Source organism: Bactrocera oleae, chromosome 2 (assembly GCF_042242935.1).
Source record: "Bactrocera oleae isolate idBacOlea1 chromosome 2, idBacOlea1, whole genome shotgun sequence".
NCBI lineage: Eukaryota > Metazoa > Arthropoda > Insecta > Diptera > Tephritidae > Bactrocera > Bactrocera oleae.
In genome coordinates, this window is record NC_091536.1 from 29,111,830 (window position 1) to 29,134,335 (window position 22,506).

The following is a 22,506-nucleotide window of genomic DNA, read 5'->3' on the forward strand; positions in this document are numbered from 1 at the left end:
CCACGAAAGGAAATTCTCGGGATCATGGTTCTCAATAATTTTCTGTAATTACAATATTAAGTGAACAGTTAAATATTATAATGCTTTCAACAAGTGATTAATTCAAACATTTATTTAAACGTTGTGATCCCATAAAGGAACGTTTTCTCGTTTTTGTAGATTGTCACGAAAAACTCGGCAAAGCTAGCCGATTTAGTCCCGCCGCTTAATAAATCCAAACTACTCAATTCACTACACTGTCTTTCTAATACAAGGTGGTCTGGAAGATTCTATGCCATCTAGCCATTTGCGAAAAATCTTTCCGGGTTGTTAAACGCTTTGAAAGAAGTTAAAAAAACTCAACCTTACGGCAGAATCTCGTCCAGACGTTGATGAAATTTTGATATACCTATATAAGTTAATTTGAGTGCCTTTTAATAGCCTCCATATGGTTTAAAATCCTTCAGTCAATCAATAAAAGAAACTTGGTTCTTCAAGAGATCAATTCCACCATCGACTCTAAAGTTAGATATATACAATAGAAAGCTTTCTTGTGAATTTACAATTTCGGTGCGACCAGTGGAAAGCAATTTATAATAAATGCAAAATTTGTGCAGACAATTTAGAGCCTGTCGAGACGATGTTACTATCAGCAAGAACAAAAAAAATTGCGGTAAAGAAGAAATTAAATTTAAAAGAAACACTTTCTACGTCATACTTGACAGCGTTACCTGTCAAATGAAGAGAATATTCGCCACAGTGAGTGACATAAACGAATCGTTCTCATTTCTATTTTGCACAAAATTATTGCGTTGATGTATCTGATAAGTTGTTCAATGAAGCTATTCACCTCAGACATGTTTACGATGCAATTTTGGAAACCTATCGTACGCCAAGTTGGAATTGAATGCTATTAATGCTCGAAAATTAGGAACACTTTTCCAAAATATTTGCATTGCTTTGTGAATACTTTCCACTTTACCCGTTTCTGTTTTAAGTGGTGAACGTTCCTTTAGTGCTTTAGCAAGGAATAAAATTTTTTATCGAGCGTGCTAGTCACTGGGATGGATTTGAGAACTCGCTACACTGTGAATAGAGGCAGAACTAGCTAAGAATTTGGATTTTGAAACTATTATCTACGCATTCAAGCTCGAATTCAAAAAACTCACTTCTAAGTTCCAAATTATTGATGATTGGAGGATTTTAAACTGCATGTTCAAAATATTATTTATGACATTCAAAAGATTTCAATAGAACCGTTTTTTCATTAATTAAATCGAGAAATAAATTTTGGAATGAGATGTTTCTGTCTCTCTAATTACTGTCAAGTCTTGCTATCCCAATATTCATATATTCCGGTATATTCTGAAAGAAACCTTTGTATGAACTGATATATATATCATGGATTTTCAAAATAGTACAGAACAAATTTGTTCCACCCAACACCAACAAGAAAATAAATTTAATACAGATGTGATGAGAGCATAAAGCACTTCGTCACATTTGTCTTATTCTTCCAAACATTGAAGTAGTCAGTGAGAAGATAGTAAAAAAAAATATATATAGTATTAAGTGTTCCTGTAGGAAGGGGCCTCCATCTTTTTATCTGATCATTGAAGTAGTCAGTGGGGAGATACTTGTAGTTAATAAAATATGTATAGTATAATATAATATTAAGAGTTCCTGTAGTGTCAGGTATTTAAATTCACTAACTGCAGAATTGAATGGATAGGAGCTGCGTTGGCTTTTTGCGGTTCTCTACAGCATGGTTGGGCCTCAATTTAGCTCAGCAATAATCGATTTACTACTAACAAGTTTGGTAAATGGTAAGAGCTCCAGTATGCTCTTCGCCCTGAGAAAAGTTTACCTTTCAATGGTTAGACACAGTCCATACGGGATTCATGCGGTAAGATTAAACATTTCACGGGGTGCTAGTTGGATCAGCTGCTCGGCAGAAGGTGGAATGGAATCTTCTCAAACCTTCCTTCTCGAACGTCCCGTCTTTGCCAGATCAAGGCTAAAAAAACTTGGAGTTCATACTTTTCGACATCCTGGTGAAATAGTGGAAATAGAAACAAGGCATATAAGCAAATTTGAAATGGGAGCTATGTCGATATATCATATTATCAGGTATCTTACTAAAATTGTTTCAAAACATATTATCGAGCACCCTTCTGTTTAGTTCCAAAAGTAAATGCAATAAGTTCAGACTCACCTTAGCACCAATATAGAGAATTTCGAGTTTCCAGTTTACTATATCAAATAAGAATATTTCAATTAACCCTGTGTCATCCGTTAGTTAAATGGCCATTGGTATGTACTCGTAATCTTTGTTAAAATGCGTTGGCGCAAATCTACCGACTACAACAACTATTAAACAAGCGCGTTTTCACTAGTCGATATTATTTCTCCTTTGCGCGTCACACTTAACAGTCGTATGCATAAGTACATTTCGTCGCTGTTTTCGTTTAGGGCGGTTTCGATTTTTTTCCAATTTTAATTGTGTTCGGACTTTGCATGTTGCAACACTGAATTCTGTTACAATTACATTTTTAACGCACATTAAATTTCAAGTATTGTTTGTGTAAAAAAAAAAACACATTGAAGTGGAAATAACCTTTGATATCATTCGTTTTATTTTGGTGAGTTAAAAAATTTAGATTAATTTCAAATGCATTGCGTGATAGTTAATTTTTTGAAAAATTTGTTTCAAAGGTAAATTTTATCTAGTTTGTTGAGTCGACAATATCAACAACAACATCGAAATAAGAAGTGCTGAATTTTTCCCCGTTTTCTTTGCATACGTTTGGTTTGTTGCAACTTTTAACGAAAATTTAATAGACAACATTCATTTCATTTTTGTGAGTTAGAAATTTTTAGATAAATTTCAAGTGCATTGTTTGATATAACGAAAAATGGCCAACCAAGTCCCGGCAACAGAGCTTATAAAGGAAGTCTCAAGGATTAAACCCTACTACGGCATACACAAGGAATACGATCTCTCATCCTTCTTGAGAGAAATCGAAATTATTCTTCCTCTGTTCGATGATAACCCGGCGCTTAAGCAGTTCATATTCGAGAAACATATCTGGACCAAACTTCAGGAAGCAGCACTTCAAGTCAAGAGGACACTGGGTCCCTCTGCAATATTGAACGAAATCAACTTTAGGAGATATCAGATGGGTCATTGAAAGTATAGAAGCCGCACAGCGCAGATGTCATAAGCACAAAATAATAGTTCTGTTGGTGACCTTTTATGTTCGAAACGCGTTCAACAGCGCTAGATGGGTGTATATTATATGATATCAACGCTATCCAAAGAAGCTTCAGAATCCACGACTACCTCATGGTGGTGGTGCGGAGCTACCTTAGCTAGAGAAAATTGTTGTTCCAAACTAGAGAGGGATCACAACAGATAGCAGTTACGTTAGGAGCAGCACAAGGATCCATTTGAGGCACAGACTTGTGGAACATCAACTATGACGCCATACTAAAACCCGACATGCCAGACGAATCTTATCTAATTGGCTACGCGGACGACATCGCCGCAGTAATTACAGCCAGAGACACAGAAGATGCCCAAAGAAAGCTAAACCAGGTCATGATACGGACGCAAGCATGGCTTGACTTACATATCCTACATAGGGGGGCCCAGCCAAGAAAAGAGAAAGCTCCAAATGTCCATGACCATCAGCGTCCTATTATACGGAGCAGAGATGGGGGAGAGACAAAACAATTATAATTCAGGACAACAGGACCGTCTCTCAGGACAATACAGGCAAAATTATCATAACTCAGGATAACATGACCGCTTCTCCAGGCAATATAGACAACCCGATCGTTTAACCAGACAAACGAGACACAATAATTACACCGCACCACAGCCGATGGAGATAGACCACATCGAGCAGACAAATTTTCATTTAACCATCGACATGTTTACCGATAGTAGAACTCACTATAGGCAAAGATAAAATTAGGTGTTTACTAGGCACTGGCTCGACGACATCATTATCAAACAAATTCTGTTTACCACAATATAAGCGAATAAAGCTAGAAAATATTTTTACATTTTATACCTTAAGCGGGCAAACACAAGTTAAATACGAAATTATAACGGAATTACCGAAAGAATTTAATGACGAAAACCTATTGAGCTGGAAGCTCACAGATTTCACAGCAAAAAATGTTGAAGGGGCAATAGGTAATAATATCCTTACACCCTTAAAGGTACATATAAACCACGAGGACGAATACCTCTAAATCAATAACGTACGAACGAAGTACATGCACTAGAAACAATTAATGCCGATGAAAAACTTTATGAAAAGTTAATTAGAGAGGATACGAATTCCGAGCAACCAGTATACCTCAAAACTATCATATCAAAAAATAGCGATTGATTCTTTCAGGAAGGGCAAAAAATATCCCATGCCCACACAATACAGCACGAAATCGTTACAACCGATAAACCCATATATTCCAAAATATACAGGTATCCCCAAACACGAGCAGGAAATAAAACGGCAAATAGCCAAAATGCTTGATCACGGTATAATCACAGAGAGTAACTCGCCTTACAATTCACCCTTGTGGATTGTGCCCAAAAAATTAGATAATTCAGCACAAAAAAAGTGGCGCATCGTTATTGATTACAGGAAACTGAACAAAGTTACAATAGACGATAAGTTGCCAATGCCAAACATAGAAACTATTCTCGAAAAATTAGGCCGAGCTCAGTTTTTTCACGACACTCGACTTAGCAAAAGGATTCCTAATAAATGAAAATGACCGAAAGAAAACGGCATTTTCCACACCATTTCGTCATTATGAATTCAAAAGGATGCCTTCCGGATTAAAGAATACAACCTTTCAACGATGAATAAATTCGATATTAAGAGATTTAATACGATATCCTAATATTTAGCACTTCTATAGAAGAGCATGTAACAAGAATAAATAAAGTTTTCGAAAAGTTGAGAAAACATAATTTAAAATTACAAATAGATAAATGTAACTTATTCGCTAAAACAACAGAATATTTAGGGCACGTATTGACTACAGAGGGAGTTAAATCAGGCACAGCAAATATACAGGTCATTCAAAAATTCCAGTTACCAAAAACACAGAGGCAAATAAAATCTTTTCTAGGTATCACGGGATATTTTAGGAAATTCGTGAAGGACTATAGACAAATAGAATATATTTGAAAGACATATCGACTCATTTGAAAAATTCAAAACCCTTTAGCAAAATCACCAATATTAAAATACCCAGATTTCCATAAAAAGTTTAAAATTTCCACCGACACAAGTAATCGTGCTGTCGGAGCTGTCTTACTCCAAGATAATCATCCAGTCAGTTTCGCTAGTAGAACACTGAATGAACATGAAAAATTATATGCCACCATAGAAAAAGAACTCCTAGCAAGAGTTTGGGCAGTAAATTACTTTATGCCTTTCGTTTATGGCAGAAAATTCGAATTGGAAACAGACCATCAACCGTTGGTTTGGCTTAAGTCCAAACACAATGGCAAAGACATAAATTCGAGCCTCTAGAGATGGCTTTTAAAATTGGGCGAATATGACTTTAATATGTCAAAGGAAAACAAAATAAGGTAACCGACTTTTTGAGCAGAATAGACGTAAATACTGGCGAAATCAATGCAATATCTGATAACACAACTCATAACAATACCAATCAGGGTCCCTCAATAGAAGAAGACAACATTAGTACCAATGCCACTATACATTCGCAAGTCGAGGAGCAAAACGACCATTTCCCCATCCTAGATACAGTAGCAAATCGTTTCCACACACAAATAATACTTACGCAACCCAAAAGTCAGGAAATAAAAATAATTTTTTCAGAATTATCAGATAGCGAATATAACAAGGTTCAGCGATATTACTAGAACTCTTCCCAACAAGCATACAATTTTACAAATGTTCGTATCACGCTTTAGACTTAGAAACTGAACGAGAAACCTATAAGTGGATAGCGAACTACCACAAAAAGGAAACAGGACACGCTGGAATAGTAGAAAACTATGAAGGGCTGAAGAGAGTTATATGGACAACGAATTCAACTCAGTAAACATTACAGATTTTTTAAGCGAACAATCAGTTGAGGAACACTATACAAAATCAAATAGCCATACAGGGATCGCCGACATTGAAAGGTTTCACAGTTCTCTAGGCAAAAAGATGAGAATTTTAGAAATAGAAGAACCCAGACTGACAACTCAAGAGAAAATGTACAAATGCTTAATGGTACAACCACTCCTTTCACTCAACTATAAAATGCGAACTAACCGAGGTTATAGATGGAAAAGTAAGCAAAGAAAAAATTGAAAAACTTATAGAAGACCCAAAAAAACGTATAATAAGTGCTAATCGAAACAACAGGTAAGGAAGGGCTAAGTTCTGATGTAGGCGAACATTTTATACTCTCGCAAAGTCAAATGGTATACTCGTTTGAGATTTCTTTGTGGATTGACCGATATTTTCGGTAGAAGGTCAACTATAGGCACTGCGGTCCACATATTTAGTACCTAGGGGTTTGAACAGTTTTGGTTCGATTTAGACAATTTTTGGTCACAAGATGGCATACTTTAAACGCATTATTCGTGCAAAGTTTTACCCCGATACAAACATTGTTGCTTGATTTGCATACTGCAAAGTGAAAAAATCAGATGATATTTAAAATGGTGTAACATGGCAAATAGGCGTGGTTGTAATCCGATTTCGACCATTTTCGCACTATACCATAGAAATATGAAAAGAATGTTATGTACCGAAATCGGTTAAGCAGATCCCAAGATATAGGGTTTCACCTAAATGTGGGCGGTGCCACGCCCACTGTCTAATTTTGAACATGGTTCCTATAAAGTCATCTCATACCATCCTAGAAATAAAATTTCATGTCTCTGGCGTGTTTAGTGCTTGGTTTATCGCGCTTTTAGTATTTTTTAACAGTACCGTTATATGGGCAGTGGGCGGGGTTGTCATCCGATTTCACCCATTTTCACACCGTCGATAGAGATGCTCCCAGTGAATTTTATTATTATAGCTACAGTGGTATAGGAGATATGCACATTAAACCTATTAGGGGCGTAACCACGCCCACTTTAAAAAAAATTTTAAACTGCAGATGCCTCTCCCTAATGTGATCCTGTATACCAAATACCGGCCTTGTATCTTGTTGTGGAGCTTAGTTATTGCAATTTATTTGTTTTCGATTAATGGCGTTTTGTGGTCGTGCCAGTGGTCCAATTACGCCCATCTGCAATACCAACAGTCCTACGGTATCAAGAAACATGTGTACCAAGTCACCCGGATTTCAACACATCTCTTCATCCTAATCATTTATATATATATATAACCCTATATCTAACTCGATTAGTTTTAGGTGATACAAACAACCGTTAGGTGAACAAAACTATTATACTCTGTAGCAAGAAGTTAACAATTAAACAGGTGAAGAAGGATATGTTAAGAACTACAGAACACCTAGGCATAAAAATGAACCCAAATATAGGAAATTACACTTAGATAATATACTTTTCAGGTACTCTGGACACTAATGCTTTTTACACTAATAACACCACCATAAACAATTAAGGCTAGATTCATCGTGGAAAAAATCGAAAGCAACGAAGGCTACACAGAAATCTTTTTTAGAAAACATAAATTTAATTCATAATTACAACACAATATTACACATCATAGACCTATTCGAAATAAAAAATATCATAAACACCTTAGAATCAAACGTTTGCACACACAACGAAAACTACGACTATCTGCATAATGAACTGAACACACTTATTTACAAAATGCAAACACTCGTAGCACATAGAAACAAAAGAGGACTTTTCAATATAGTAGGAACAGGCATGAAATGGTTATATGGCACAATGGATGACCAGGACAGAATTGAAATAGAGGAACATCTTAAAGTAATAGACGAGAACAATCATAGAGCCATTTCTAACTTAAATAGAAATAAAGAAATAAATAATATAGTGCGTATAAATGAATATCACGTCAATTAATTTTAATTTTACAGATTCGGAGAGAATGTTTAGCTAGGCTAGATTGCTAATATCTGATAGGAGAAAATCACTAAAGACTAAAATCATCAACAAATTACTATTTACCGAAACGTAATTTATGGATAAACTTTTTGATCTCATATTACATTAGTAAATGTATAAAAAATGTACCTTTTTATAATTTGTCAACTCTCAGAGCAGTTTTTATAGTAACATGAAAAATTTTGTATGGAACTTTATTATATTTTTTGTCATTGTTCATATCTTTTTTCCATAATTGCAAAGATTATTTCATAAAAGTGAAGAGTACAAAGTCAAGGTTTCTTAATTTAAACCAGTGAAAAGTAAGAAGATTTCAAAAGGAAAAACTATCGATAGTACTTCTTTAAACTATCGAAACAATCGAGTGGTCCGACTATTGCTCAAGAAGTTGTTCTTTTGAAGAGCTTCCTCCACGCTGCGTACGATGTCTTCGACAGCTCCGATGGCGGACCTGCCTGGTCTGAAGCCATGTTGTCGCTCTGATAGGTCTTCAGCATTGTTAATGGCGGCTGTTATGCAGGGTTTTAAAAGTCTTTCTAGTAGCTTTCCTGCTGTATCTACTTAGCATGCATAGAGGTCTGTATGCTGATGGTGTTTCTGGGTCTCCTTTGCTTTTGCTTATCAGGGTCAGATGCTGTCTCTTCCATACTTCTGGTAAAATACCCTCGTTCAGAAATTCATTATATAGTTCTTATTGCATATAAGAAAGTTAGAAGATGTACCGAAATTCTTTCTTTTATGCGTTCTTTCTTTAATGCAAAAAAAAAAAAACGCATGAAAGAAACATTTTGCTTTATATGAGCACCAAAATATTATATATACATACGTATGTACATACAGTATATTTTTATGAAATGTATGTACATGGTAGATTCCATTTCACTAAATAAAACAATATTTAAAAGTATTTACATTTACATTTACATTTACAGACATTAAAAAGACAATAGAAGACGATAGAAAAAAAAATTGAAGGCAGTATAAACGGACCAGACGGGTTCCGTCACCGCAACGTTTCAAAACCAAAATAAGTAATGATGACAAACTACAAGTTTGTTCGAGCCAATGACCCAATTGCACCAATAATTCCGATTTCGTCAGAATGACTACAAATGCATTTTTGGCAACGTAAACAAAAAGTGTCAGCAACCCGTCTTTCCTAATTGTATTCTCAACTTTCAAATTCATTTGCATTATCAAGTCGCATATTTAGCTATGTAAGCATTATTGCAGAATATAAGCGAATAATTGTAATAACAAAACGGGAGAATGTAAAATAAAGTAGAATTATTAACAACAAACGAATTGTTGTTTTTTTTTTTTGGTTCCTGCCGGTACATTCGACTTAATTTACGTGAGTCGTGGCAAGCTGTCATGTTATTGTTTGGCATTTCATCATGGAAAGACTTTCGCCTGAACAACGTTTACAAATCGTTTAACTTTATTACGAAAATTCACGTTCTGTAAAGAATGTGTTTTATGGACAACATAATCGGCCTACTGAGCGTACTCTGTGCAACACCATTGCATAATATTCGACCGAATAGAGCACGTCCAGCACGCAGTGAAGAAAATATAGCGGCCTTAGCTGAGAGTGTACACAAAGACCGTGGAGAGTCGATTCGGCGCCGTTCACAGCAATTCGGACTGACGTATAGAACGACTTGGCGCATTTTACGTTGAGATTTTAAATTGAAAGCATGCAAAATACTGCTCGTGCAAGAACTGAAGACGCTGGATCATCCCAAGCGACATCGCTTCGCTCTATGGGCTCTTGTTCAGCGATTAGGCCCATTTCTGGCTCAATATGTATGCAAACATTTGAGACGAAAAGCAACCTGAAGAGATTCAAGAGCTGCCCATTCATCCACAAAAAACAATGGTTAAGAGTGGTTTGTGGGCCGGTGGAATCATCGGTCCTTATTTCTTCAAAAATGATGACGGTGAGAAAATAACCTTCAATGGCGGCCCTTATCACGCCATGATAACCTACTATATAATGCCTGAAATTAAAGCTCGTGATCTCGGCGACATTTGGTTTCAACAAGACGGCTCCACTTCCCACACATCGCATCATTCAATGGATTTATTGAGAGAACACTTCGGTGAGCAGATAATTTCACGTTTTGGGCCGGTGGATTGGCCACCAAGATCGTGATATCACACCGTTAGACTTTTTCCTGTGGGGATATGTAAAATCTAAATTCTATGCGTACAATCCCGCTTCGACTGAGGTTACCAGTCGAAATGCTCGAACGAGTCATCAAAAATTTATCACATATATCTCATTTGAGTTACTTTAATTGAATTTAATACTAATATAAAGCAAAATGTCGTAATGAAACAAAGAGATCTTACGACCTATAATATAAGTTAATAAGATGTCAAATTAAATTGCAATCCAGCCACGTTTTAGTCTAATAATGGATTTTTAATTCATTTGCAAATTTTTAACTTTAATTTAATATAAAATTTTGCCACCACCTGAAAATATTTCGCCGTCTCTGAACCGCGCAAATTGTGAGAGTAAAACCGCTGCTTCCTTACTTGTTATATATAAAGTTTGCCAACATCTGGAAATATTTCCCACCTTTGATCCCTGCTAATTCCAAATGTATAAAATGTTCGGGTATACGCAAACTTAGCCCTTCTGAAGTTGTAATGCGATCAGTTATTATGGCAGCTATATATATATTTTAGTGATCCGATCTGATTTTTTTCGCAACGCAATTTGGTCTCTACCAACCAGTGTGAGTGGTTCTGTTTTGCACTCTTCATATGGGATGCAAAATGTCGCATGTGTACGACGGCCAATATATGCCACCTTCTAATCCAGGGTGTTATGCGATTCCCGTGCCCATTGGGTGATTTGCAGACAGACAGCAAATTCGGTTGTATCCGAACAGAGCCTTCCCAACACCGGAGTGCCTTGGGAAGTAACAGTGGCCTTACCATGACATGGGGTTCTGGCACCGCGGACCTTTGTGTTCTTCTAAGAAAGCTGAGACTTGACAACAACAATAAAACCGACAACAAGATAACAAAAACTCTGATACAGGTGCGAGCGGACTAGGTGTAAGCGAAATCCTTAGCTTCTTGGACGCGCTATCGTCAGAGGAGCGCGCGCTATTTAATGTTGTACTGCCCTTATGCAGCGACATTCTCAAGACAGCAACTATCCTTTTCTGTTACGATGCTAGGAAGCGGATGAATCGCAACGGGTCAGTAACGGGGGTTTTCGTAAAAAGGAGAGGAAGAGAGGAGACAGACTGCCCTCTTAACCTGAAGATGGGTGTACCGGTTGCCCTGACGGTTCGGCAGGGTAGGAATGAACGGTGCCAGTTTTATATGGTACCACCAGGATGGCAAATCTTCCGAAGAGGTAGAAAAACTCTCTCTAAACTGTGATATGGACAGAAACCCGAATGCATCTCCTGCTTCAGTGAGATCCAAAAACAATATTTATAAGGGATATGGATGCGTGGGTTAAATATAAGGACGAGAATACCGCCATCTGAAGGTGGTTCTCCTACCGCGCCTCCACGCAAACGAGATGGGGTGCTACCCTCCACGTAGGAGCTATTCCTCTCGTTTGACCTTGGCATCCTACTGCTTCAGGCACTGCGGGTATATTGAGGGGTCAGGAGCCTCAACATAAGGGCAAATCAGGGACCTCACAAGTGAGAGACCCAAGGCTTGCATTGTTGTTTTGAACCATTTTGCATAGCCCTATTTGTTCACGCCCCCTTATATCAACTCATGTGGACCACTAAAGATATAAGGCAGGGCGAGGGATGAGTCTCTGCTTGAACTTAATATCAGTAGTGATCTATGGAGAACGTAAGATGTGAACCCACCACGTTCGTCACAAGTACGATCTTGCGGTTAGAATGATCTCAAAATGAAGAGTGCAGAGCCCTCCATACCAAATTAAAAAAATTCATATGGATCGTGCTGAGAGTAGTTTTGATGTCATTAGGGCTGCTCTGTAGTTAAATAAAAGATGGGTGGTTTAGCAGCCAAACTGCACAAGGCTCGAATTTCCCGGAGGCAGTACAGGACGACCAAACTCCACCGGTCATGGACAAGCCATATCCTATCGATTGGACAGTGCCCAGGCATTTATTCACTGCACTAAAAAGCTTGGTTAATTCTCCTTGGTACATTACACCTGCTGATTTATACCGTGATCTCTCCCAAACTGAGACTTAGATACCAAGATGATGAGGAGCTGTTGGGCGAAAAAACAGCTTGAAGTGCAAAAATTCTTCCGAACTAGACAACAGTAGCAACAAATGCATTTCTTTGACATTTAACTTCAAAATATTTTACTACTTAATAATGAGAGTTGAATTGTTTGTTAGTATCCTTTTCTTTTTCTATATACTAGTACAATTGCAAAGCGTTTAAAAATTATCATTTAATAGCGAAAAATCAACGAAATTGTTTACTACAGACTCAATAAAGTCGTAGACGAGCTCCTCGAACTGCTAACTAACAATCGGATTCGATGTCAAGGTTATGCTGACGGCATTGTTATATTAGCAAGAGGTAAATATGAACACACTCTCTGCGATATATAAGACCACAACCCCCTTGACGGTTCAGAATTAGTAATGACTAAAGAGGTCAAATATCCAAATATCTGAGTTTCTACCATTCGGTGGAACAAGCATGTGAAACTAACTCTTTAACCACAAAAGCACTCATCGTATGTGAACGTTGGCCGGTAAAATCCTGGAGCTGTAAGCCAGGAGCCATCAGGTTGATGTACGAGTATAAGCACCGAAAGCAAGGCAGACTTCTTTAGGAAGGCCGTAAAGCATCGATGCAGGAACCGCATTCCGAGCATCTTTCACGCAGAAGTCTTTGCTATAACCAAGTGTGTAGAAATAAACTTGCAGTATAACTATCGCTGATGCTTAACAGCCTATCAGTCTACAACCGAAGTTCACCTTATCTCGGTGCCGGGAACGAACTGGCTGAATAACATGCCAGCGATTTGCAGATACCAGTTTATCAAATATCATAATTTTTTTGATATTGCTTGACGCTTCGTTAATGGTCGTTAGATACTTTGATATGTGTGATATGTATTTCGTCAAGCATAAACTTCTTTATTTTTGACGAGTAAACATCCCAGAAAGTGATCAACATTTTAATATTAACCTTATTCAACTGTACCGATCTGTATCGGTGTTGTTTCACTCTATAAATTCACTGTAAACATATTGATGTGAACACGCTGTAAACTGCGACGAAATATATTTTGTCAAAGCATGCTTTACCGTATATACTCAACGTCCGTCACATTCACATCTATGCTTGAAACTGGGCAGTACATATAGTTGACTTTTTACCGAAAATATAATGATAAAATCGGGTCAATACTACCCCCAACACCCATATACTACATATAATGATTTTCGTTATTATAACAAGTTTTAGGCTGAATATGTAGGTCAGTGAGTATTATTTATATATAAAAATGCTTCAAAATATGTTCTCTATTATACCTGACCGATGTCAAAATTAATGCAATCTGTCCGTCCTTTTCTCTATCACCAATATACCCCGTAAAATAATTTGCGTCTTTTCACCTGTCTTTTAACAGTTTAGGTTGGTCCAAATGTGTGATTTTTTAATTAGAATGGAATTGGTCTAAACCTCATATCCCTAATACAATAAATTCCGATGATATTAAATATCTCTCTCACTTATCTTAATATCACATACATATATCTCATTTAAAGGTGTTTTTTATATAATTTTAGCTGACGCGAACTAATATACAGCAATAACACTAAGTCTAAGTTTAGATACCAAATTTGATTGTAATTTATGCACGATTGTATCGTATAATCGATGTTTAATTCGATTTTTAATATAAAATTTTGCTATCACCTGAAGGAATTCCCCGGGCTTTGATTCTTTCAAGTTACAAGAGTATAAAATGTTCGGTTACACCCGAACTTAGCCCTTCCTTACATGTTCCAATTAAACAAATACATAAAACGGTATCTGGAAACACAATAAGAAAGTTATTACGTATTAAACATATTGTATAAAACGAAAAAATCGTATTATGGATTCTTGTATGCTATACATATTTCGGAAGTGTAATATACATATCTAGTTAATTAAAAATTTTAATTATGTTAGTCATATATACTTGTATATATTTTGTGAATACGAGTTAAACTCAAACATTTAATATAGAAGTATCTATAAAGTCCATATTCACTATACAAGTATATTACTTTTGTATTATAAATTTGTACAAATATTTATACTTAATAGTTAATAACCGATGTGTCATATAATTTGTTTTATTTAGTGGTGTATACAAAAACATATTCTCACCTCAACCCACAAAGGTTCAACGGCTTTGGGACAGCGTTCATAAATACCTATCCCGTGGGAAAAATCTATAACCTCATCGTCAGTTCCATGTATTACTAAAACTGGTGATTTGACTTTGGAAACTTTATCAATACTGAAAAAAATATATATTTTTAATAAACACATATGTATGTATCCATCGAGTGCGCATACCTTGGAAATGCATCGAAAAACCACGTTCTCTTTGTGTTACGGAAAACTACTCTTAGTCCAGACATCAATGGAGAATGAAGAATTACTGCTCCAACTTCATGCTTTGTTGCCAAATCAACTGTTGGGACTGTACCAATACTTTGGCCGTATAAAATAATAGTTTCAGGACTGATATTAAACCTATATTGAATAAATTTTGAAATAATACAAATAATTAGATATATCACATATCAGACATTCTATGTTTATATGGTATTTACGTAAAAAATAGTAGTTCGCAGAAACTTCATGCATTTGTAAAAATGTATTCATTATATATACAACTTTGGTTAGACCTATATTGGAATATGGCTCTGTTGTATGGAACCCTAGCTACCAAATCCATTCTCACAAGTTAGAGTCTGTTCAAAAACAATTTTTACTTTTCGCCTTAGCGCATTTCCGATGGGATTCTAGGGTAAGTCTACCTCCATACACTAGTCGTTTAAAACTTATTAATCCACCTATACTTTCTAGTCGTAGGGAAATGCTTGGCATAATATTCTTAGTGTAAATTTTGAATGGAACAGTTTGCTGTTCTTTTCTCCTGTCTGAAGTTACATTTAATATCCCTGTTCGCCTTTCGAGGCCTTTACTAACCTTTACTGCTAAAATCCTGTAGATCAAATTTTGAACTAAACGAGCCACTCCGCCGTATATGTAATGATTTTAATTCTCATTCCAGCACATTTGACTTATTTGACTCACTTTTCAAAATTAAAAAGACTTTATTGTTTTCTCTTAATAAATGAAAATGTAACAATTTATTATATTGTAACTTTAAATGTTGTGCTGTTGAAATTTTTGTTTCTGTAGCTGAGCAGGTTTAGATCTTAACACTTAAAAAACTCTCTTGCCTTTTCTGACTCGGCTAATTCCGCACGTATACGGATTGCGCCCCTCGCGTCGGTTGGGCGGGAGGAGGGTAATGGTTGGGTTATTATTATAATTCGTTTGGGAAATACTATACTATTATTACTCCTTGTGAATTATTTGGTATAAATATTAAAGGAAATTCACAGAAAAAATATATGGTGGCTCACGCTACAGAAACAAACTGTAGTAACTTTTTTCGCTGTGAGTAAAGGACTTACTCTTTTTTTTATTTGGCAGGCTATTATTTAAATTTTTTAAAAATGAATGCTTGGGATACCGAAAAAAGGGTTTGGTTTGCAGTCCGTCATTTCCGACTAAAGGGATTTCAAACGGGATTTTGGCGGCACTTTCTCCAGTAGATGGACCATTATGAGGTTGGTAGACAGGTTTGCCGAATCTAGAAGAATCGTAAGAAAATCGTACCATCTAGATTCGTATGTCGTGATCAAGAAACAATCGCGGCGGTTGCATCGTCAATTCAGACAAATCTAGGAGTTTCGACTCGAATCTTATCGACGCAACTTGGAGTTAGCAGACGGTCATTACAACGGATAATTCATCATGACTTCCTTCTATCCATCCTATTCATCCTTCTAGATTTGCCAATTCGCATGGAATTTTGCCAAAAAATTATGGAAATGCCGAAGACAGTAACTTGATAAATTGCCTGTTTATGTCTGATGAGGCTCATTTTGATCTAAACGGAAATGTAAAGAAGCAAAATGTTATGCTATGTTCGAAAATCTTTCTGTTAGGTATATGGGGGCTAAGGAAATTATTTATTGATCCGATTTAACCCATTTTTGACATACAGACATACTACCATCAGAAAATCTCACAGATTGACCGATATTTTTGAAACAAAAGATCCCAATACGAACGAGGGTTCACATATTCGCTATCTGGGGGCTTGAACAGTTATAGTCCAATTTCCACAATTTTTGGATATTATGTAGCACACCTTAAAGGCACTCGTACAAAGTTTTATCCGGATTCATCGATGGGTTATTGATTTGTATACTGAAAAGTGAACGAATCAGATGGAATTTAAAATTGTGTAATATGGGAATGTTAAGATACTATTATCTACCGATTTGGTTAAAATCGGACGACTAGGTCGGTCCCGAGATATGGGTTTTCACCTTAAGGTGGACGGCGCCACGCTCACCGTTTAAATTTGACACCAGCTCCTATAAAATCCTCTCCTACCATCTCAGGTGTAAAATTTATGTCTTTGAAGCATTTCGTTATTATTTTATCGCGCTCTTAGTAGATTTCAACCAAACCATTATATGGGCAGAGGCCGGTGTTATAATCCGACTCTACCCTTTTTCAGTCTGTTGGCAGAGGTGCTAAAAGGATTTGTCCTGAGCGAATTTGGTTATTAGGCGGCTTGGAGATATGTACATTAAACCTATTACTTTTTAAAAAAGTTTAAAGCATAGATGCAGCTCAATAATGCAATTCGTTGTACTAAGTTAGGTTTTCGATTAATGGCGTTTTGGGGCCCTGGCAATGGTCTGATTCCGTCCATCTGCAATACCAACCCTCCTTCAGTGCCAAGGAACCCGTATACCAAGAACAGACGGACGGACAGATAGTCGGTCATTCGGAATTCAACTCGTCTCGTCATTCTGATCTTTTGTATACACTAGCCCTCATAAGTCTACGCTCCTTTGCAACGTAAATGTTTAAGGCTTTAAATCTTAAAAATAATTGCTTTAATAACTGAAATTTTTTATATACATATAATAATCCAAGATTCTCTGCACTTTGTTTCAAATTCTTTTTTAAAATGTTGAAATAACCCCATTTATCCATTGTGGATTCAATAAATTCAAGCTGACCCACACCACCAGCCGCCATGCAACCCGACACCATAATTCCGCCACCTACGTGTTTAACTGTATTAACAAGATTTTCAAGGGCAGTTTCTGACTTGCGCCACACAATTTGTCGACCTTTTATGCCAAAAATGCAAAATTTACTTTCATCCGAAAATATTACTTGTCTCCAGAATTCCGGCGACTTATTTATATAATTATGAGCAAATTCAATGCGCTTTCGCCTGTTTACAAGTGAAATATATAGTTTCTTTCGAGCGACTCTACCATGATATCCAGCTTTTCGTAAAGTTTTTCTAGCAGTTTCTGCACAAATTGTTTTTTTAATGGTTATATTTATTTATGTTTTCAGTAATCTTTTTAGACGTAATTCTAGGGTTAAATTTCACCATATTTATTATTTTCCGTTCTTCCCGGGCTGATAATATTTTTGGACGGCCAGATCGCGGTTTTGACGTTAAAATTCCGTTTTTTTTTTTAATTTTTTTACGACGCGCTGGACAGAAGAATACGTTCTTCCAATAGTTTGCTCAATTTTTCTGAAACTTTCGCCATCTTTCCACAACTTAATGATAATTTTTCTTTCAGACAGACTAATTTTTTTCCTTTGGTTTCCATTTTTTTTTAAATATTATTAAAACCCGTCACGAGCTCTTTAAACGACTATTTATATTAAAACACAATAGAATCTACACAAAAAGAACGAACAAATTCATGAGAAGTAACGGTATTTCCAATTCAAGCTAACTAAACGCAGACTTAATGGTGCCTATGTTTACTTGTTCTTACACTAAAATCCCGTTATCACAAAAATGAAAATAGGAATATACATTTTTGTTTTTGCATTTTGAACTTAAGAATGTAAAGAAGAAATAAGTACATGCAGAAAATTTGAACTGAATTACCTATTAACATTGTGTTTTTACTTCACTTAAAAAAATGTGTCGGGTGAACGCAGACTTTATTGGCTATGTGTATGTTGCAAAGAAGCGTAGATTTATGAGAGCTAGTGTATATATATAGCTGTCTTTGATTCGCCATTTTTCTGCTCCCTTGTGCTTTCTTGTCAAAAAAATTATATGCAAAAGCAACAACAAAGTTATCAAGTTGAATTAGTACAAGAGCTAAGAGGATACCTCGTTAAAGTGGTATAAGCGCTATCTTCAATGCTACCACGTTTGGTTTTGCATATTATAGATCAGTTTTACTATTGTGAATAGTTCAAATGACAAATAAAAAGACCAAATTTCTTTTTTTCTTGAATTTTTGAAACATAAAACTTAAAATAAATTATAGAACACTATTGGATGCGTCAGAAGACATGTTAGCGAAGAGTTGCACCACAAGTGCTGCCCATTTGTTTGATAATCTGGAATAGTTTGCTCGATTCGCTGGTGAGTATCGCTTGGCCAATCGAAGACAGCGTATAACTCGATATCTATCTCTAATAGTTTTAAGTGATAGCAACAACAGTTAGGTGAACAAAACTACTCAGTAGCAACATGTTGAAAGAGTATAATTAAGCGCCAAACCATCTGTGCATTTGCAAATACTTAAAACAGTATTTCAACACTTACTGGTACTGTTTTTTGCCATATGGTGTTGTAATTGTTACTTTTTTTGATACTGTTACGTACCTTTTACGATGAAGGTAAAATCATTTATGTGACAAAAAATAATCACACATATGTGAAGTACATTTCTATTTTTTGTTCAAAATATTTAATTTTTACCGTTATGTTGGTAGATACGTATTTCTGCCAGAGAACGTTATAAATTCTCATTTCATTGTGAATTCCCTGCTCAGAGTTTTTCAACTCTGTTAGACGTCCAATCGAGCATCATTCAAAATAAATTTGCACCTTCTGGTTCATTTACGCTATTTGCTTCAACTACGGTCTAGACCTATTACATTCCTATTCAGCGCAAACTCACATTATGTTTAATAAAACATATACATTTCATATCATATACAAGGTGCGTTCCAAAGTAAACTCTAGTGGCGCCATCTATATATCGACTAGTCTGTTAGAATCTGCTATCCTTTATCGACTTCCAGTAAAAATTTCATGACATTTCATATATTGGAAGTGAAGTTATTGCGTTTTAAGGGTCAGTATGTTTTTGTCATCGGTGCGAAAATGAGCTTCGAACAAAGAGTCAACATTAAATTTTGTTTTAAAATTGGTAAAACTTTTACGGAAACGTTTCAATTGATGAAACAAGTTTATGGCGATGATTGCCTATCCCGTAACAGTGTGCACGAGTGGTTTTAACGTTTTCAAAGTATTTAAGGAACTAATAAGTTTATTTTACCTTCACTCACCGTTAGCAAATAATAATTAAAAAAGAAAGAGAGTCGATTTAGGCGGGTGCTCAAAGAACTGATCGCTAGCGAGTCGATGAAAAAAAGGGAAGCGGGATCCTTCTTTTGGTCCCTTATATATCTGTTGATGTCTTCATGGTGGTGTGATCGGTGTTAAGTTGTATTTGTGTGCGTGTTGGTGCATGGTGTAGTGATGTGGAATGTATGGTAAGTAGGTGTGGTGATGTGGATGTGAATTGGTGTAGTGTGACAGTGTCTTACGGTGCGGGGGGATTGAGTGGTCATTTAGCCATCCCGGCCCCCCTAGGCAAATTATTAGCCTAGTAGTCGCTGCAGCTGTTGCAACGTTTCCACAACGCTGCTCAGACCATTGGAACGACGTGGTTGCGGTCTAGGCTGTCGACGCCGTCGTGTTACATTCCGCGGGTGTACCGCACGAGTTGAGGGTCGAGGTCCTGTTGCGCGGCTTCGCAGAGTAGCTGGCCGACCAACGTCGCGCCTCGAGATGCGATGAAGTAGTGTGTGATGTGGTCTGCTGCAAATTTGGAACAGACCCGTGAACACACACTCTTGAGTCCCATGCGTGTGCGATAGGCAGTTTAGACAGTGCCCGTGTGCCTGGGCAACTTGCTGTCGTTGCAATGGTCGCATACTTCTGAAAATCCCACAATGTTGCAGGCGATGTGGGCGCCGACAAATGGGACATCGTATACGAGGTGCCTCTGAAGGCGGCGGTGAAGGTCGCGTGCCACCGCGAGGAACTGGTGCTGACATCGGTGTCGTTGTAGGTGCGCTTGCAGGGGCAGTGGCAGCAGCAGATCGGGGCGTTGGGGTAGGCCCCGTGCGTGGCACGTTGGTAGCCGACCGCACAGTTGGCGTATCCACATCCATGTTAATCTGTATGAAAGAGTTGTTTATTTATGCAGATTTGTCATATAAAGGATATGGATGATCGTGCCACGTTATGTGGCATGAATGGGTCATCGTATTGATCGACCATTTTTTTATTAGTTATGTGTTATTTTTAACGGTTATTAACGAGTTTTTCGGTTTTTTGCTTCTTGATTTGATTATTTTATTGTATTGCGGTAGTATCGGTTGATTGTTTGCGATTTGCTGTGCAGCAATTATCGGCGGTTAGGAGAAAGCATAGCTTCACGAGCGGTCTGGTTAGCATTCCGCCTTGTGTACGAAGATCAACCACTCGTATGTGACCGTCGGAGCCGTAATGTAGCTTTTCTATGCGCCCAAGCAGCCATTCGGTAGGGGGTAGACAATCATCATGGATGATGACACAATCTCTAAGTTTTGGTGCTTGTTCAGGAGTCTTCCAACGGTATCGTTTATGGAGATCCTTTATGTATTCTTCTTTCCATCGACGGCTGAAATCGTGATGGAGAATTTTAATTCTTTCCCAGCGATTTAATAGGGATAGCGACTCCACGCCTGGCTCAGGTATGGCCAGAATGGGTGTTCCTTTGAGAAAGTGCCCTGGAGTTAAGGCTGTGAAATCGTTGGGATCTTGCGAAAGGATTGTAAGAGGCCGTGAATTGAGAACGGCTTCAATTCGAATTAATAATGTCGTGAATTCTTCGTAATTGAATTAGTAATTTCCAGCTACTTTTTTGAAGTGGGATTTGAAGCTTTTTACAGCTGATTCCCATAAACCACCTATATGAGGAGCGCTTGGGGGGATGAATTGCCAATTAATGGTTTGGGGTGCGTACTTTTGTACAATCTCAGGTGAGACTTGTTTGATAAAGTCCACAAATTGTTTTTCGGTGGCTCTTTGAGCGCCGATAAATGTTTTACCATTATCGCTCATGATCTTCGATGGAAAGCCGCGTCGACCGACGAAGCGAGCAAATGCCGCAAGAAAAGCCTCCTTCGTCAGATTAGTACAAAGCTCAAGGTGCACTGGTTTTGTCGTAAAACAGACAAAAACAGCCACATAGCCTTTCATCAGAGTGGGAGACCTTAACATGGACGCCTTTATTTGAAAAGGCCCAGCAAAGTCGACACCTGTGATGGAGAAAGGCAGAGCGAAGTTGCAGCGTTCCGGGGGAAGTGCTGCCATAATCTGTGTTCTCATCTTTTGCTTGTGCGTGGTACAGATTTTGAACAAGAAAATGCACTTCTTTATTTGGGGCTTAAGTCGGGGAATGTAAAATTCCTGGCGGACCATATGTTGTATGAGACGATGTTCGGCATGAAGCATTAATATGTGGATATAATTGATGAGTAATGTGGCAAGTTGAGACTTCTCTGGTACAATTATGGGATGGCGTCGTTATACGTTAGGCTTGAATTGGCAAGCCGACCATTCACACGAAGAAGACCTTTCGTGTCGAGGAATGGGTTTAGAACTAAGAGGGGACTTCTCTTGTCAATAGGTTTTGATTCTCTCAAAAGTGATATATCGCGGCTGAAGTAGCGCGCTTGCGTAGATGCGATAAGAGCGACCTTTGCTTTTTGTAAGTCTAGGTGCGTCACTGTATCGCATTGGGAGTGTAATGAAGTTACTCCCTTAAGTTTAATTTTAAGTCGCTCTATGAACTTGAGCATGTAAGCGATTACCCTGAGTGCTCGGGGATACGATGAAAATCGTTCGAGGATGTCAGTATCATCCACTGTTGTGTGAAAATAGTCGATTTTTCGACCTCTTGTACCTAGATCAGCAAGATTGTCAGCACTGGCTACATGTCGCCAAGTGGCTGATCCTACTAGGTCAAGTATTTGAGACGTTCGGTTGGAAATATACGTCTTCCATGCATGTGGTGGTTTTTCTA

General features: G+C 37.4%; 1 protein-coding gene across 9 annotated transcripts in view; it reads right to left on the reverse strand.

Annotated features, from left to right (window-relative positions):
- Nucleotides 1-22,506, reverse strand: part of LOC106622739 (alpha/beta hydrolase domain-containing protein 17B) — a 63,192-nt gene that overhangs the window by 16,584 nt on the left and 24,102 nt on the right. For 3 of the 9 annotated variants that reach the window (XM_036357690.2, XM_036357685.2, XM_036357688.2), the window contains 2 exons: nucleotides 14,633-14,812; nucleotides 14,441-14,573 (listed from right to left, as the gene is read on the reverse strand). In XM_036357690.2, coding sequence (XP_036213583.1) covers nucleotides 14,441-14,573; nucleotides 14,633-14,812 — 313 coding nt within the window. Of the gene's footprint in view, nucleotides 1-1,846; nucleotides 2,031-13,981; nucleotides 14,099-14,440; nucleotides 14,574-14,632; nucleotides 14,813-22,506 lie in introns of all 9 variants that reach the window. The other 6 variants (XM_070112920.1, XM_070112917.1, XM_070112921.1 and 3 more) reach the window with 3 other exon arrangements.